The sequence below is a fragment of the Martes martes genome (genome assembly GCF_963455335.1).
Source record: "Martes martes genome assembly, chromosome: 10".
Lineage (NCBI taxonomy): Eukaryota > Metazoa > Chordata > Mammalia > Carnivora > Mustelidae > Martes > Martes martes.
The window spans coordinates 10,614,002-10,629,968 of NC_137898.1; the positions used below are offsets into that span (position 1 = coordinate 10,614,002).

The 15,967-nt window shown below is 45.4% G+C and overlaps 1 protein-coding gene across 1 annotated transcript in view; it reads right to left on the reverse strand.

Moving 5' to 3' along the window:
- Nucleotides 1–6,613: 6,613 nt before the first annotated feature.
- LOC308350668 (membrane-spanning 4-domains subfamily A member 8-like) overlaps nucleotides 6,614–15,967 on the reverse strand; it is a gene marked incomplete at both ends in the record, with an annotated part of 98,628 nt that continues 89,274 nt past the window's right edge. The window contains 5 exons of the mRNA XM_080816179.1: nucleotides 6,614–6,718; nucleotides 6,900–7,013; nucleotides 8,179–8,316; nucleotides 10,691–10,750; nucleotides 13,080–13,193. Of these exons, the coding sequence (XP_080672305.1) occupies nucleotides 6,614–6,718; nucleotides 6,900–7,013; nucleotides 8,179–8,316; nucleotides 10,691–10,750; nucleotides 13,080–13,193 (531 nt within the window). The remainder of the gene's footprint in view (nucleotides 6,719–6,899; nucleotides 7,014–8,178; nucleotides 8,317–10,690; nucleotides 10,751–13,079; nucleotides 13,194–15,967) is intronic.

Below are 15,967 nucleotides of genomic sequence, written 5' to 3' on the forward strand. Positions count from 1 at the left end.
GATTGAACAGGCTGTCTTCCAGAGCGGCTGTGCCATTTACATTCCCCCCAGCAACGTGTGGCATTTCCAGTTGCTGAGCGCCTACGTCCCTGTGCTGTGTTCAGTGGTGGAGGGTGGGGGGTATTCTGTGATGGTGAACAACTTCTGACAGCCTTTGGACTGACCTTGAGGGGAGTCTTTATAGAGTTTTACTGGCCTCTTACCTAGACAAAGTCTAATCTTGTTGCTCCTGCCTTCTTTCCCTGGTATTTGTCCAGTCTCTTTCTAATGACTCCTGGTTCCTGATCTAAGTTTAATAAGTATATTAGAGGGGGTCTGGGTGGCCCAGTCGGTGAAACACCTGCCTTCGGCTCAGGTCATGATCCCAGGGTCCTGGGATGGAGCCCCGCATTGTTCTCCCTGTCCCCCTGCCGGTCCCTCTGCTTGTTCTCTTTTGGACAAATAAATAAATAAATAAAATCTTTTTAAAAAGTGTAATTAACAAGGCGGGAAACAACAAATGTTGGAGAGGATGTGGAGAAAGGGGAACCCTCTTACACTGTTGGTGGGAACGCAAGCTGGGGCAGCCACTTCGGAAAACAGTATGGAAGTTTCTCAAAAAGTTAAAGATAGAGCTACCCTATGACCCAGCAATTGCACTACTGGGTATTTATAGGTGTAAAGATACAGATGTAGTGAAAAAAAAAAAGGGCACCTGCACCCCGATGTTCATAGCAGCAATGTCCACAATAGCCAGACTGTGGAAGGAGCCGAGATGCCCTTCAACAGGTGAATGGATAAGGAAGATGTGGTCCATATACACAATGGAATATGACTCAGCCCCCAGAAAGGATGAATACCTGCCATTTGCATCAACATGGATGGACCTGGAGGGGATTATGCTGAGTGAAATAAGCCAAGCCGAGAAAGACAATTATCATATGGTGTCACTCATATATGAAACACAAGGAATAGCCTAGAGGACATTAGGGGAAGGAAGGGAAAACTGAAGGGGGTCGAAATCAGGGGGGGAGACGAACCATGCGAGACTATGAACTCCAGGAAAAAATCTGAAGGTTTCAGAGGGGATGGGTTAGCCTGGTGATGGGTGTCAAGGAGGGCACGTGTTGTAATGAACACTGAGTGTTGTATGCAAATAATGAATCATGGAACATTACATCAAAAACTAATGATGTACTGTACGGTGACTAAGATAACATAGTAATGAAAAAAAAATGTAGTTGACAGTAACCTCACCTGCGTGGGAAGTAGGGGGAAGAGGAAGCCAACGTGAATGTGAGGGATTTGGGCCTGTGGGAGGCTTTGGCAAGAAATGGATGGGCTGGGACCGAGTCTTACCCAGCACCCTGTGCTCAGCTCCAAAGGGGAGGGTCACCCTTTTGTCTTCTAGGTGATAACTTGGGGAGTGCCTTACCTAACTTACACATGTTCATTCTTTGGCAGGGCTTCTCAATAAAGTTGTCTAAGGGTGGTGTGGGCTGCGGGCTGCCGTTGGAGACAGCCGCCTAACGAACCCCACCATATAAGATGAGAAGGAAAAATCACTTAAGAAGACTCTGTGGAGAATTCGCAAACTTGGCTGAGCATTAGGATCACCCGGCAGGCTTGTTCAACACAGACTTCTTGACCCTGCCCTCAGCGTTCCTCAGTAAGCAGGTCTGGGGAGGGGCCAGTGGGCTCCCCGGTGATGCCGGTGATGCTGGCGATGCCGATATTATACATGGGGGGCAGTGATAAAGGATAGTCCAGTGTCAAAGAGAGGTTATCTTTAAGTTCTTGGCCACCTCTTGAATGGTATGCTCCTATAAGTGCTGAGGACAATATTACTGAAATTGGGGTTTCCTCCTGAAATTTTTCTTTTTTCTTTCTTTTTTTTTTTTTTTAAGATTTTTATTTATTTATTTGACAGACAGAGATCACAAGTAGGCAGAGAGACAGGCAAAGAGAGGAGGAAGCAGGCTCCCTGCTGAGCAGAGATCCCGATGCGGGGCTCGATCCCAGGACCCTGGGATCATGACCTGAGCCAAAGGCAGAGGCTTTAACTCACTGAGCCACCCAGGCGCCCCCCTCCTGAAATTTTTCTGGTGTCAGCCTTCCCATTCCAGTAAATGGCTGTTCACCCAGTTACTTGAGGAAGAAACCTTGGCATTGCCCTCAATTTACCCCTCTTCTTTCACCCACCCCACACAGTCCATGAACCCTAGAGATCTCCCCACCAAGCCATGTTGCAGGCCCGCTTCTTTGTCTCCACTGTCACTACCTAGTCCAGACATTCAATGGATTGTTAATGGGGACGTTCCCCTAATTGTGGTCATGCCCTTACGGCTCCCACCTTAATTGATTTCACTGGGAGAGTCTGATTACCAAGGGCAAGAGAAGGTAAGTGGGTCATAGCCAATTCTTTCCCACCGTGAGCGAATAGTTTGGAACATCATGATTCTGGCCCACAAAGGACAATAACTGTATCATCATCATCATCGTCATTGTCGTCTTCTTCTTCTTCTTATCTCTAGGGTCAGCACACTTTTCTGCACAGGACCAGATAGTAAATATTTTAGGCTTTGCAGGCTGTCTGGTCTCTGTCATGCTACTGAAACTTGCTTTGGTAGCACAGAAACAACCAGTGAACAAATGGGCCTGGCTGTATTCCAGTAAAACTTCATTTACAAAAACAAGTGGTGGGCCAGAAATGGTCCACCCATAGGCCTTAGTTGGCCAGCCCCTGTCCTACACTATCACTAAATCTCCTCCAGGACCCCCTGCTTCCTGCCTTCACCCTTCTCCTATCCCTTCCCTACAAAGCAGGCAGAATGAGCGTTCAAACTGTAAGTTGGATTACATCACTCTCCTGCATAAAGCCACCCAATGGCTTTTAGCCCTAGAATAAAATCCAGCGGCCTCTATGGCCCCTGCCTGCTTTTCCAGCTCCTTCTTGAGACACTCTCCACCTCCTTCACTAGACTCCAGCTGCACTGGCTTTCTTTCCAGTTTCCTGGACACTCCAGGCTCCTTCCCTCATGGGCTTTGCATGGCTTCTTCTCTCTGCCTGGATTGGTTTTGACTTCACTTTCTGTGTGGCTAGTTATTCTTATTCTTCACATATCTTTAGAGGGGACTACTATTCAGGACCTGCCCTCTTCCCCTTCCCCAGTAACGTCTAGATGAACACCATGTTTGTGTCCCCATCATTTAACTGACCATGTGACTTGCCTGTCACACACTCGGGCATATGCTTTCCAGGAGGGCAGGAACTACACCTGCTTCATTCATCACTGTGCAGAATGGAACAGCACCTGGCATAAAGCAGGTACTTCCTATCACAGGATGATTGAGTGAGTGGGTATGTAAGGGATTCATTCCTGGAAGCAAGAGGATACTTTTCATTCTAGGAAGTATGTGGTGACAGCTGCTCTGTGCTAAGTCTTATCATGAGCCTGGCAAGAGAGTTAGGAGCTGCTGAAGATGTTCAGTCTGTACCCAGGAAGACTGACCCCATATGAATGGTGTAAACTGTGGGTAGCAAGAGTCCTGGGAAGGAAAAGTCAGGCAAGTATGGGCTTTAGCATGACACTGGGGCTGGGGTCCTGGGGAACAGGTCTTTCCTTGTCATGACACACCTACTGACATTGTAATGTACCTTCCAAAGACTGAGCATCCCTCCCCAGTAGAATGTCCCAAAATTCTTTGGGTCGTTGAGGGGAGCTGTAAATGTTGCAAGTGAGAAGTTGCTACTGGGACACATAGCCACAATTCTATTTTTTTTTCCAACTGTAACACAAAAATCAGATTTTTTTTTCAGGCAAAAAAAAAAAAATCCTCAAGGTTAAACCCTGAGCATCACCACTGCCAGGTCACATTGTACACATCCCTCTTGCTCCCACCACAGATCTGCCTTTCCTTGGATGCTCGTGGCCATGGGAACCTAAGACAGCTTCCCTGTGAAAGTGGCCATTGAACTTGCTGAAGGAGGAGATGGGGGCAGGCATATATCAACTAGGACATTGAATGACCTTTTTCATAAGAATTCCCTAACCGGGCAATGACAAGCCCTGGGACTCAAGGCCTGACTGGAAAGCAGTATAAACACTTTATAGCCCTTTCTGCATGGATTAGCACATTTGACTCTCCATCTCCCTCGAGATTAGAATCTCAAGTTCCCAGGAGATGAGTTTGAGTACCTGAGTTGAGAAAAGGGGCCCAGGGTAGTGCCTTATTAGAGAGCAGTGCTCAAGGCCCAAGGGGAGAGAGAGGAACTCACATGGGAGAATGAGGAGAGCATCTGGAGAAGCCAGTGCAGAACTAGCTTAGTGTTTTAAGGAAAGAGTGGTTTGTTGGGTTAAATCCTACAGAGGGCAAGTAGGATGAGCATGGAAACAGAGCTACTGGAGGGTATTGGTGAATCTGGTGACAGCAAAATTGTCACTGGCTGGAGAGTTGGGAGAGAAAGCCTGGAGTGTGGTGGCAACTCAGGGGTCAGATTACAGGTGACTGTAATCACCCTTTTGTCCTATGATGTGTCCCTGCTTCTGCAAGGAGACTTGGATGGGCCATCTGGAGTATTGGTTCTAGTCCTGTTTGTGCTCCTGGCTGGGCTGATGGTGCTAACTCTCCAAGGTCTCTTCCGGTGTCTATGCTCCGCTCTTCTAGGGAGGCTGGGAGTGAGTGGAGTTGTGCAGATGAATAGTTTTTGGAATGGCGCAGAGCAAGGACAACCTGCTGCCCACAGGAGGCAGTGAGCTGTTCTTCAGGCTGGTGAACGGGCCATCTGGAATGACGGGTCTAGCACCCAGGACTAACAGGGCAGGTGGTAGGATAGGAAAGATGCTCCATTGCAACAAGCCCCAGAGTGATTTCAGGTGGCAGGTGGCAGATGCCATCTATCCAGAGAAACACCAGGTGTGTGAGCAGATACAGTCTCCATGATGACCCATGCGGTAGGAGGTGGGACTCATCAGGAGTGTCTGAGCTAACTCACAGGTTGGACAAGTCAGGAAGGAGACTCTGAACACCAAGGGGGACATTGTAGTTGAGGGTTTGAGTTCTGTGAAGTGAGAAGGTGTGGAATCAGATGGGGCAGTGAGAGGAAGTAGTAAGGACGAGGATGGAAATAAGGCCAGACTTGCTCTGTCCCTCTAACTTCCAAGAGTGGTCCCACTAGGCCTGTCCATTTTGGGGAGCCCAACATATTAATATCTCAGCTTACAGAACAGATGAGTGAAGGGCTGGTCTAAAACCAGGGCACTACATATCCCACATTACATTTTTATTGTCCATCATTTCCTAAGACCTATTCAGTTCTAGTAAATGAAAACCCACCCGTGGTCTTGGAACCTCAGCCATGCCCGATCAGCTGATGGGCATCCAGAGGATCGCTGGTCAGAGACGATGCAGATCCAGGAGATGGGACTCTAAACAGCAAGCATTTAGAGGAAACTTCTTGGATAAAGTCAGAGGCTAAACATATTTACAAGAGTAAAATCATGTTCTGTATTTAGTGACAACAACAACAAGGAATCCTTGCAGGGCTTCTGTAGCGAAGGGAAATTGGATGGCACCTGGATGTCAGAGATTGTTGCCAGCATATAACCTTCTTGAAGCCAGTTGCCGTCATGTATAACAATATTTAAATTGACGTGGGTAGATCTAGAAGTTATAGACATAGCCATTTCTCTTTGAATTAGTCTCTATCCTTTTATATATAAAGATATATTAGCCTCAGAATGTGGGGAGATACCTTCTCTTAAGACAATGTGTATTCACAAATACTGCTACATCAGTGGTAACAGCATATAGGATTAATCCTGCTAGTGGGTGACTCACTGTCTCCCAAGATCTCCCCAGCAGGGTGGTTCCTTATTGCACTAAAAAACCCCCTTTAATGCCCCACTCAAATGTTGCTTCCTTAACCAGGGTTGTTCTCTACTTTCCCCATCACTATTAGAATAAATCATATCCTTTTCTGTTCTCTCTCTGTGAGTCCCCACATTCTGCCCTGTGTTAGAGAAAATTGCTTTTGTCCTATGAGGCCAAAAGTTCCTTGAAGTCAGGGAATTTGTTGTTAACCTTTCTAGAACATATCAAATGCTCAGTACATTTTTTAAAAATTTCTTTTCAGCGTAACAGAATTCATTGTTTATGCACCACACCCAGTGCTCCATGCAATATATGCCCTCCATAATACCCACCACCTGGCTCCCCCAACCTCCCACCCCCCGCCCCTTCAAAACCCTCAGATTGTTTTTCAGAGTCCATAGTCTCTCATGGCTCAGTACATATTTAATCAATGAACGAATGATTGAGAGAAGGAAGGTTGGGTTGTCTAGACATTGGGTCTTCCAACCCATGAGCTCACACAGGTAAGCACGCAAAGCCCCAGGTGCAAATGCCCTAGGGAAGATCTCTTTGTTAAAAGCCACTTTAAATTTCTGTCTCCTTTTAAATAGAGGAAATGCAAAGTTTTCCATGCCGAATTGAATGAAGTCAAGATGCATGCAGGTAGAGAAACATATCCCTTAGATTGTCAAGGAAGGAGGATCCTGGGTTTCAGAAGCCCAGAAAGGGGAGGTCTTCTTTCTGTCTCTTTGAAAGATGCTTCTAGAAGCTTTGGCTTTGCTTATCTGGAGCCCTGGAACTGGTTGGAAGAAGTCGGTGGCAAGTTCACTGGTTCTGGGATGACCCCTGGGTTTGCCACATAGACATTCGGGAGGACCACGCCCACCTGGAAAACACAGGTGCACAGGAGGTGTCCTAGTAAGGGTGTAAGAAGGACCAGGCAGGCACAGAGGCCTTTACACCCTGCGAAACTTCTGCTCCTGGGCAGGAAGGGAAGCATGGTGATCCCTCTAGACTCCACCCTCTTTGGGGCACCTTCCCGCCCACTGAGGAGCCTTTGGGCTCACGTAGTTGTGTTGAGAGCAGACCAGTTGGCAGCCAAAGTGGGAAGAAACACAGGTTATGCAGAACTCCAGAAGGCAGAAGATGAGCAGCACACTGGAAATAGCCACGCCGGGGCTCTGGAACCACAGGGAGTGGGTTGTTAGGAGGGCTAGTTTAGGCGTCCAAGGTCTGGCTCCAAGTGTGGCTCTGTGGTGGCCTGTCCCTATGGCTTTGAGGAAGTCCCCTAACCTTGTCTCACCAGGTTTTTGTGAGGGTCAAGTGTGTTCATAAAAGAATTGTTACTTTAACACTACAGGTACTCCTCTAAGGGGAGGGGTGGTCATCCTTTAGGAAAACATCTCCATCACATGACTGGGAAGGAGAGGATGGGTTGCCAGGCAGATGGAGGGACCAAGTGGACAAGGACTTGTCTGTGCTGTGCTCTCTTGTCAGTCCCAGGGTCACGAGTCTCGTGTGGCTGCTGGACATTTCGGAGGTGGTTAGTCCCAAAGTGAGATGTGTGTGACACACAGGATTTCAAAGATTGAGTACCCAAAATGCAAAATATCAAACTGATCATTTTTTTTTAACATGGATTACGTGTTGAAATGACATTTTGGATATATTGGGTTAAATAAGATATATTATTAAAATTAATTTCATTTGCTTCTTCTTTTTTTTTAAGGTGGTGACTAGAAAATTTAAAATCAGACATGCAGCTCACATTATATTTCTACGGGTCAGCATAGGTTGGTACATTATTGTCCATGGGCCAAATCCTGGCTGCTGCCTATTTTCATAAATAAAGATTTATCAGAAAACTGCCATGCTCACTGCATATACTCACTGGGATCCAACTCAGGGCTGGAGTTGAAGGCAGATACCTATTTTCGATGGCTGCTCTCCCACTACAGGATAGGGATGAGTAGTTGTAACAGAAACTAGAGGGCCTGCAAAGCCTTAAATATTTATTCTCTGAACCTTTACAAAAAATCTTTGCTGACTCCTTGTCCATAGTCACAAGCAGAGGTGCAGTGGGAGGCATCTGTGTGTTATAATTGCATTTAATTTTGCCAATAATGTCATGGGTAGGTACTGTTTTATAAAGGTAGAAACTAAGACTAAGAAAAGTCACATGCTTAAAGTAACACAGCAATAAAGCCATAGGTCAGGGACTTTACACTCTGTTCTGATTCTTTTCTACAGTGCTAGGTGAAGAAGCTTGGTTTTGGGCCTTCTAATAATTCGGTAAACCTAGCTAACTCGGAATTCAGAGGAACATTGGTTTAGAGGGATACTCACCACACCCCAGGTGTAATAGTGGGGATAAGAGACAGAGTAGTTATAGGACGGGATGAGACTCAGATCTGTGATGAAGAGTATGATTCCAACCACAGAACAGATTGCACTGATGATGTTCAAGCCCAAGCTGCCATTCAGCTGAAGAAGACACAGAGGGTCAGGGTGGGAGAGAAAAATTATTGTAGCTGAGATGAATAGAGACTCAACAAGTGCTTTTTTAAAAAAATTAATTAATTAATTTTAATAAACATATAATGTATTTTTATCCCCAGGGGGTACAGGTCTGTGAATCGCCAGGTTTACACATTTCACAGCACTCATCATAGCACATACACTCCCCAATGTCCGTATCCCCACCACCCTCTCCCTTCCCCCCTCCCCCCAGAAACCCTCAGTCTGTTTTTTAAGATTGAGTCTTTTATGGTTTGTCTCCCTCCCAATCCCATCTTCTTTCATTTTTTCTTTTCCTACCTCCCCCCAGCCCCCCCACATTGCATCTCCACTTCCTCATATCAAAGAGATCATATGATAGTTGTCTTTCTCCGATTGACTTATTTCGCTAAGCATGATACCCTCTAGTTCCATCCACATCATCGCAAATGGCAAGATTTCATTTCTTTTGATGGCTGCATAGTATTCCATTGTGTATATATACCACATCTTCTTTATCCATTCATCTGTTGATGGACATCTAGGTTCTTTCCATAGTTTGGTTATTGTGGACATTGCTGCTACAAACATTCGGGTGCACGTGACCCTTCGGAGCACCATGTTTGTATCTTTAGGATATACACCCAGTAGTGCAATTGCTGGGTCATAGGGTAGCTCTATTTTCAGTTTTTTGAGGAACCTCCACACTGTTTTCCAGAGTGATTGCACCAGCTTGCATTCCCACCAACAGTGTAGGAGGGTTCCCCTTTCTCCGCATCCTCGCCAGCATCTGTCATTTCTTAACTTGTTAATTTTAGCCATTCTGACTGGTGTGAGGTGATATCGCATTGTGGTTTTGATTTGTATTTCCCTGATGCCGAGGGATGTGGAGCATTTTTTCATGTGTCTGTTGGCCATCTGGATGTCTTCTTTGCAGAAATGTCTGTTCATGTCCTCTGCCCATTTCTTGATTGGATTATTTGTTCTTTGGGTGTTGAGTTTGATAAGTTCTTTATAGATTTTGGATACTAGCCCTTTATCTGATATGTCGTTTGCAAAGATCTTCTCTCATTCTGTCAGTTGTCTTTTGGTTTTGTTAACTGTTTCCTTTGCTGTGCAAAAGCTTTTGATCTTCAACAAGTGCTTCTTAATGTGAATCCCTAGAACTTTAGTTCTGTAGCAAGGAAAGAGTTGTTCTGTACAAAAAAGTGTGCAGGTAAATTAACGTTGGAAAAAAGCTGGGCTGAACTAAGTTAAATAGGTCTTTGCTGCAGGACTTGTCAGAGCCTTTAACAAGGATTATGGATATTTTTTAAAATTTCATATTTATTTATTTATTTTTATTTTGTTTATTATTTATTTATTTATTTAATTTATTATTTGAGAGAGAGAGAGAGAGAGAGAGAACAAGCATGGGGGTGGGTCAGAGGGAGAAGCAGACTCCCTGCAGAGCAGGGAGCCTGATGTGGGACTTGATCCTGGGACTCTGGAATCATGACCTGAGCTGAAGGCAGTCACTTAACCAACTGAGCCACCCAGATACTCCAGGATCATGGATCTTCCAGAGAGGGGACTACTAAATAGAGCTTTCCCCAAGTTTACCTACTCATTTTCACAGAGTGTCACATGGGACAAGTGTCCCTAGGACAAATATTTGGGAAACACTCAACCTGCTTATCCCATGTGAGACAGATAGGATGCTCAGCCCCTATGTCTTAGATATGACAGGCTCTGATCCTCTATGATTCTGGGCCATGTGCAGAAGGACATGCCCAGAATTTAGAGCTTCCCTTTGGAGATTTTCAGATAGATCTCATGTGGTAGAGGGACCTGGCCATCCTGAGGCCCTTCACCCTAGACAACCTGCTTGTGAGAGAAACAAAGGTACTTTCTTGGTCTGTGCCCAGGGGACCTTGTTTCTGTGATTAGCAGAGCTCACTTGGCTGGATTTCTTCGGGAAGCAGGTAGTTGAGCTTCCCCTCGCTTCCCCACAGGAATGGCTGGAGGCCTACTCTGTGTGCCACAGGCCCTATCAGTGCCTGCTCTGCTGGAGTGGAGCTGGCACCCCTAGGGGCTTTGTGTCTCCTCCTGTAGTCACCTCTTAGGGACACTGTTCTGTCTCTACCTTAATTCAGGTGGTTGTGTTGCTCTTCCCTCCCCAGAATCCTCTGGGCTCCTTCCTATCATGACTCTGGCCAGGTTTGTGGAGTCCTGCCTGTGAGTATGAGTGAGCATGTGTATCAGTGCCCCGAGTCTGGTTAGATGTAGGGATGAGGGAGGGATCGTGTGTTAACCTTCTTTTCCCCAGAGGGTGTCTCCTATAGGCCTCTGCTGGGAGAGCCTGTGTCAGGAGGTGACTTACCAGGCAAGAAGATTGTGGCTGATTTTCTGCTGACACTGAGAGGGATTCTGAAACAATGAACTGGCACAGAAGAGGGGGGTTTTAGAAAGATGCCCCAGATTGCGTCCCATCTTCCAGCTCCCGGGATTCTGGTCACACACATTCTCTCATACATACTAGGTTCCTGTGCTGGGGCCTCCAAGTCAACATGGAGGGAGGAAGGAAGGAAGGAAGGAAAGAAGGGAGGGAGGGAGGGAGGAAAGAAAGAATGGAGGGAGTGGGGGAAGGAAGGACAGGAAGGGGAAGGAGAGGCAGACTCCCTGCTGAGCAGAGAGCCCAACTCAGGGCTGGATCCCAGGACGCTGAGATCGTGACCTGAGTTGAAGGCAGACACCTAAACAACTGACCCACCCAGGCATCCCCAGACCCTATGTTCTTAACCCTTACCCCACATACCCTCCCACTCCAGGTAGATGCATGTGTCATGGGGTGGAAACAGTTTTACAATGAAAAGTTACTCTAGCTTCCTATGCCTTTTAAAGGGAATGGTATTTTTTCCTGTATGTGGGAAAATAAATCTCATTCTTAAACTTATATATATAGTATATAGAGACTTGATAAGGAGGGAAGGGAACAAGGGGCTGGCCTTCTGAGGTCCCTTTGGGTCCTTTTAAGATGCCAGAGGAGATGGGTCTTTGTTTTGGAAGAGGACATTAATGATCTTTAGGGAATACATAGTCCTGGAGTTAAACAGCAGCCAAGATCAAAACTGCCTGCAGATATAAGGAGGGGGGATGGTCATGAGAGCTGACCAACCTGGCAGAAAGGAAGATGTCTGGGTAACAGTATTCAGTTGCATCTAATGCTCAATAGCAAGCCATTCTGTGGCCATGGTGTTAGCCTCTCCATTGTCCCAAACTCCATTAAAACGGGTTATACAGGTGCAGCACTGGGGGAGAGGAATAGGGACTGAGTTCCAACTCTGGGTCCATGCATGGCAGGAGAAGATCACAGCCTCAGTAAATGAGACCCAGATGGAAACAAGAAAGAGCAGGTACTCAGGGAAAGATCCTCCCAAGAACATGAGCCTTGCCATTTTGCAGGTGTTTTGTTGGTACGAGGATGGGGGGTAACATTAGGCTATTTTATTTAAATGATTTAAATGTCATGGGATAAGGGGGGACTTTCCTTATCTAGGTTACTCTGGAGTTTTGCTATTTATGAGAAAAGTTGTATTTGAATCATAGATAGGTGTGTGAGTCCAGAGACAAAGACTATGTAACAATAGAGAGAAAAAGGATGTGGAAGGGAGGAGAGGAAGGGGAAGAAAGGAGAGAAAGAGAGTGTGTGTGTGTGTGTGTGTGTGTGTGCACGTGCGCGTGCGTAGCTTAGAGGACATTAAAGGAGAATGCAAAAGAATCAAACAGGCAGTAAATTGGAGAAGAGAAAGGATCTGTGGTTTTTAACATTTTATGGAGTCGTAGGTCACCCTGAGAATCTGATGAAAGCTATGGACTTTTCCAGGAAAAAAAATACACATCTAGCCCACCAAATATTTTGCCAGAATGGAGACTCCGAAGCCCATCTGTGGACTCCAGGTTGAGTCCCCATCCTTTAATGACTTCTGTGTCTCAGTAGTCACTCTCAACCGTTGGTGGAAGTGTTCTCCTGGAGCTCAGGCTGTGGGCCTATGTTGAACAACACTTGAAGGCTATTACCAATACATCCTTTTACACATTGGCACTGTTGTGTGAATTGGAAAAAGGTGCCACCCCTGGGTTGATGAATGAGAAGAAAGTTCCCTGACCTCTGGGGTGAACCATTTAGAAAATGCGCCCACTCTGGGTGAATGACACCTTGTTGGTCTGTCACTTGGTGTTATGGCTGAATTGTGTCCTCTCAAAATTTATCTGTTGAAGTCCTAATCCCCCAGTATTTCAGAATGTGACTATGTTTGGTGATGAGGCCTTTAAAGAGGTGACCAATTCTCTGTGAGATCATTAGGGTGGCCCTAATTCAATATGAGGGGTGTTCTCATGTGAAGAGGGGATAGGACACAGATACACTGAAACCACATGAAGACAGAGGGAGAAGGCGGCTGTCTGCAAGCCAAGGAGAGAGGCCTCAGAAGAAACAACCCTGGCGACACCTTGATCTTAGACTTTCAGCCCCCGAACTGTGAGAGAATGCATTTCTGTTGTGTAGGTCACCTAATCTGTGCTGTTGGTCACAGCAGCTCTCGCAAACTAACATGCCTGGTAAGCAAGGCCTGGGCCAGCTTCACACCTTGCTTGTTCTCTTGACTGGGAACCTGCTGTGGAGTACAAGCCACACAAATTGACAAGACGGCCCTGAGTGTGTTGGCACTTTCTGGGAATTCACTCGCTGGGTGGGGTGACTCATTACTTACCCAGATGCCTCCCCAGAAGGGAAAGCCTCCAAAGAGTGAGATAGCTGAGTAGCCCCCAGAGACGACGGTGACCATGATGGAGCCGAGGCCGATGTGTATCAGGCCAATCAGGATCTAGGCAGCCTGTCAGGAGAGCCAAAATCTGAAGGCTTTGTTTCTGGGGTGGGATCCTGTCTCCCCTTTCTACCTCCTTTTTATTTTAATAAATCTTACATTTTCCTACTCTAAAAAGTCATATGAAAGATATAAAAATGAAATAAAACATCCATAATTACCTTCTATTCAAAGAAAACATCCCCCTTACATTTTGGTGTATAACTTTCCTTTATTCTTTACAAGTGTATATACCAATACCACAAGATGGTCCTGGGAGGGAGAGGGAAGATGGCAGAAGAGTGGGGGACTTGCATTTCATCTCCCTTGAATTCAGCTAGATATCTATCAAATCATTCTGAATACCTGTGAATTCAACCTGAGATCTAAGAAAAGAATTGCTTCAATTCTACAAATAGAAAGGCAACCACTTTTTGCAAGGTAGGAGGTGTGGAGAAGTGAGTCTGAGGGGATATATTGGAAGATAAACCACAGGAGGAGGGAACCTGTGTAAGTCGGCTATGGGAAAGTGATATTGAGGTGGAGCATGAGATCAGAACTTCCAGAAGTCTGCTCTTGTAAGGGACATCACTGCCTGAAAGGTGCTCAGGTGGTGGAGTGGGGCAGAATCCTGGGTGGGACCATGTGGTCTCAGGATCTCCAGGGTTACAGAAAGACTGAGTTCCCAAGCATTGGAGTGGGAGGCTGGCCACAATCAGTGAGCCCCTGAGTGGTCTCTGAGCTCAGTGTTGCCATAGATCTTGAGCCACGACATGATTGGGTGACTGTTCTCCAAGCCAAGGCCCAGCAAGCAACAACTTCTGGGAGACCCCACCAGGACGAGGCAACTCCTCCTGGAGCAGGGGCCCAGAAGGTGGCAGGGCCTTAGTGAGACCCCCTTCCTCCCCTTGGAGGATTGGTGTAGGTGTGCCCTGCAGGAGTCTATGGAGTTTAGAACACACAAAAGGGATTGACTGCATTTCCCTGAGGGTGCCCTGAAGAGTGCGGACAGCGATCAATCAGCTCCAGGGCTGGAGTTCGGGACACCACCATTTTTTTTCATCCTCTAAAATGGCATGAAAAACCTTCAGGGAACAAAACTCACATAGGGCAACCCCAAGCAGCTTACAATGAGCCTGGCTCCCTGGCAAGGGATGGCACAACTCTGCCCAAGCAAAGATACCTGAGAATCAGTGCAGTGGGTCCCTTCCCCAGAAGACAAGAAGGATCTCAGGTGAATATCAAGTTTACAGAACACACAGGACTAAGAAACTCTTGTCCTAGGGGAAAATAGTATATAGAATTTGAAGTTTTTTTCTCAGGAGTCTTTAGTCTTTCAGTTTAAAATATTCTTTTCCTTTTTTTCTTTTTTTCCCTCTTTCAACTAGATTCTTATTCTATTGACTCTTTGTTTTTAAGTATTTCTATAATTTTCATGTCTACATTTACATTTTATAGATATCTTCTTCATTTTTGGCTTCCTTTCACTGTATTCAATTTTATTTTTTGTAGATTATCAGTTCTGCTTTCTTCACAAGTTTGGAATTTAGTGTCTTCTAACAAAGAGACAAAAATATACTCAGGACCAAGTAGGTCACCCTGTTTTGTCCAGCTATGAGGTTATATTTCTCTCCCCCATCTTTTTTCTTTTCTTTCTTGGTTTCTGACCTCTTCAGATTTGTCTAGTGTGTATTTTGCTGGGGTCGTTGTGATATTTTTAAATTTGTTCTCTTGTTCATTAATTCTTCTCTGGACAAAATGATAAGAGGGAGTAATTCACAACAAAAGGAAGAATCAGAGGTAATACTCTGCCATAGATCTAATTGATATGGATATAAGTAAAATGTCAGAACTAGAATTCAGTATAATGACTATAAAGTTACTACCTGGGCTTGAAAAAAGCATAAAAGACACTAGAGAATCTCTTAGTGCAGAAGTATCAGGCCAAAATTAAAAATGCTTTAACTGAGATGCAGTCTAAAATGGATGTTCTAACAGCTAGGTAAATGAGGCAGGAGAGAGTCAGTGACATAGAAGACAAAATGATGGAAAGGAAGGAAGCTGAGGAAAAGAGAGAAAAACAACTAATGGACCATGATGGAGGCTTCGATAAATCAGTGATACCACAAAGTGAAACAATATTAGAATTATTGGTGTCCCAGAGAACGAAGAGAGAGAGGGGCAGAAGCTATCTTATGGGAAATCATAGCTGAGAACTTTCGCAATCTGGGGAAGGAAACAGGTATTTAGAGACGGAGAGTAGATGGAGCTGAACTACATGTCTTTACCCATTTTTCTATCAGATTTCTGGAACTTTGTCTTTTAATTTTCAAGAGTCCTTTATGTATCAGGGATATTAACTTTTCATCTGGGAATATCTTTTCTCCAAGTCTGACAACTGTCTTTTGTCTTCGTTTATGGTGGTTTTTAATTATGTAAATTAAAAAAATGTATGTAGTAAAATTTATCAACTTTTTGTTACTGCTATAGATTGAATGTTCCTATCCCTATCCTGTAATCCAATTCGTATATTGAAATGTAACTCCCTAAGTGATGATATTTGGAGACGGGGCCTTTGGGAAGTGATTAGGGTGGAGCCCTCATGAATGGGCTTCGTACTTCCTGTTCCTGTCGTGTAGGGGATTAGTACCTTATAACCTCGGAGAGCACTTTAGCTCCTCTGCCATGTGAACAGAGTGAGATGGGCCATCTATGACCCAGAAAGCGGGTTTTCCCAAACACTAAATCTGCAGGTGCCTTATATAGGACTTCCTAGTCTCCAGATCATGAGAAAT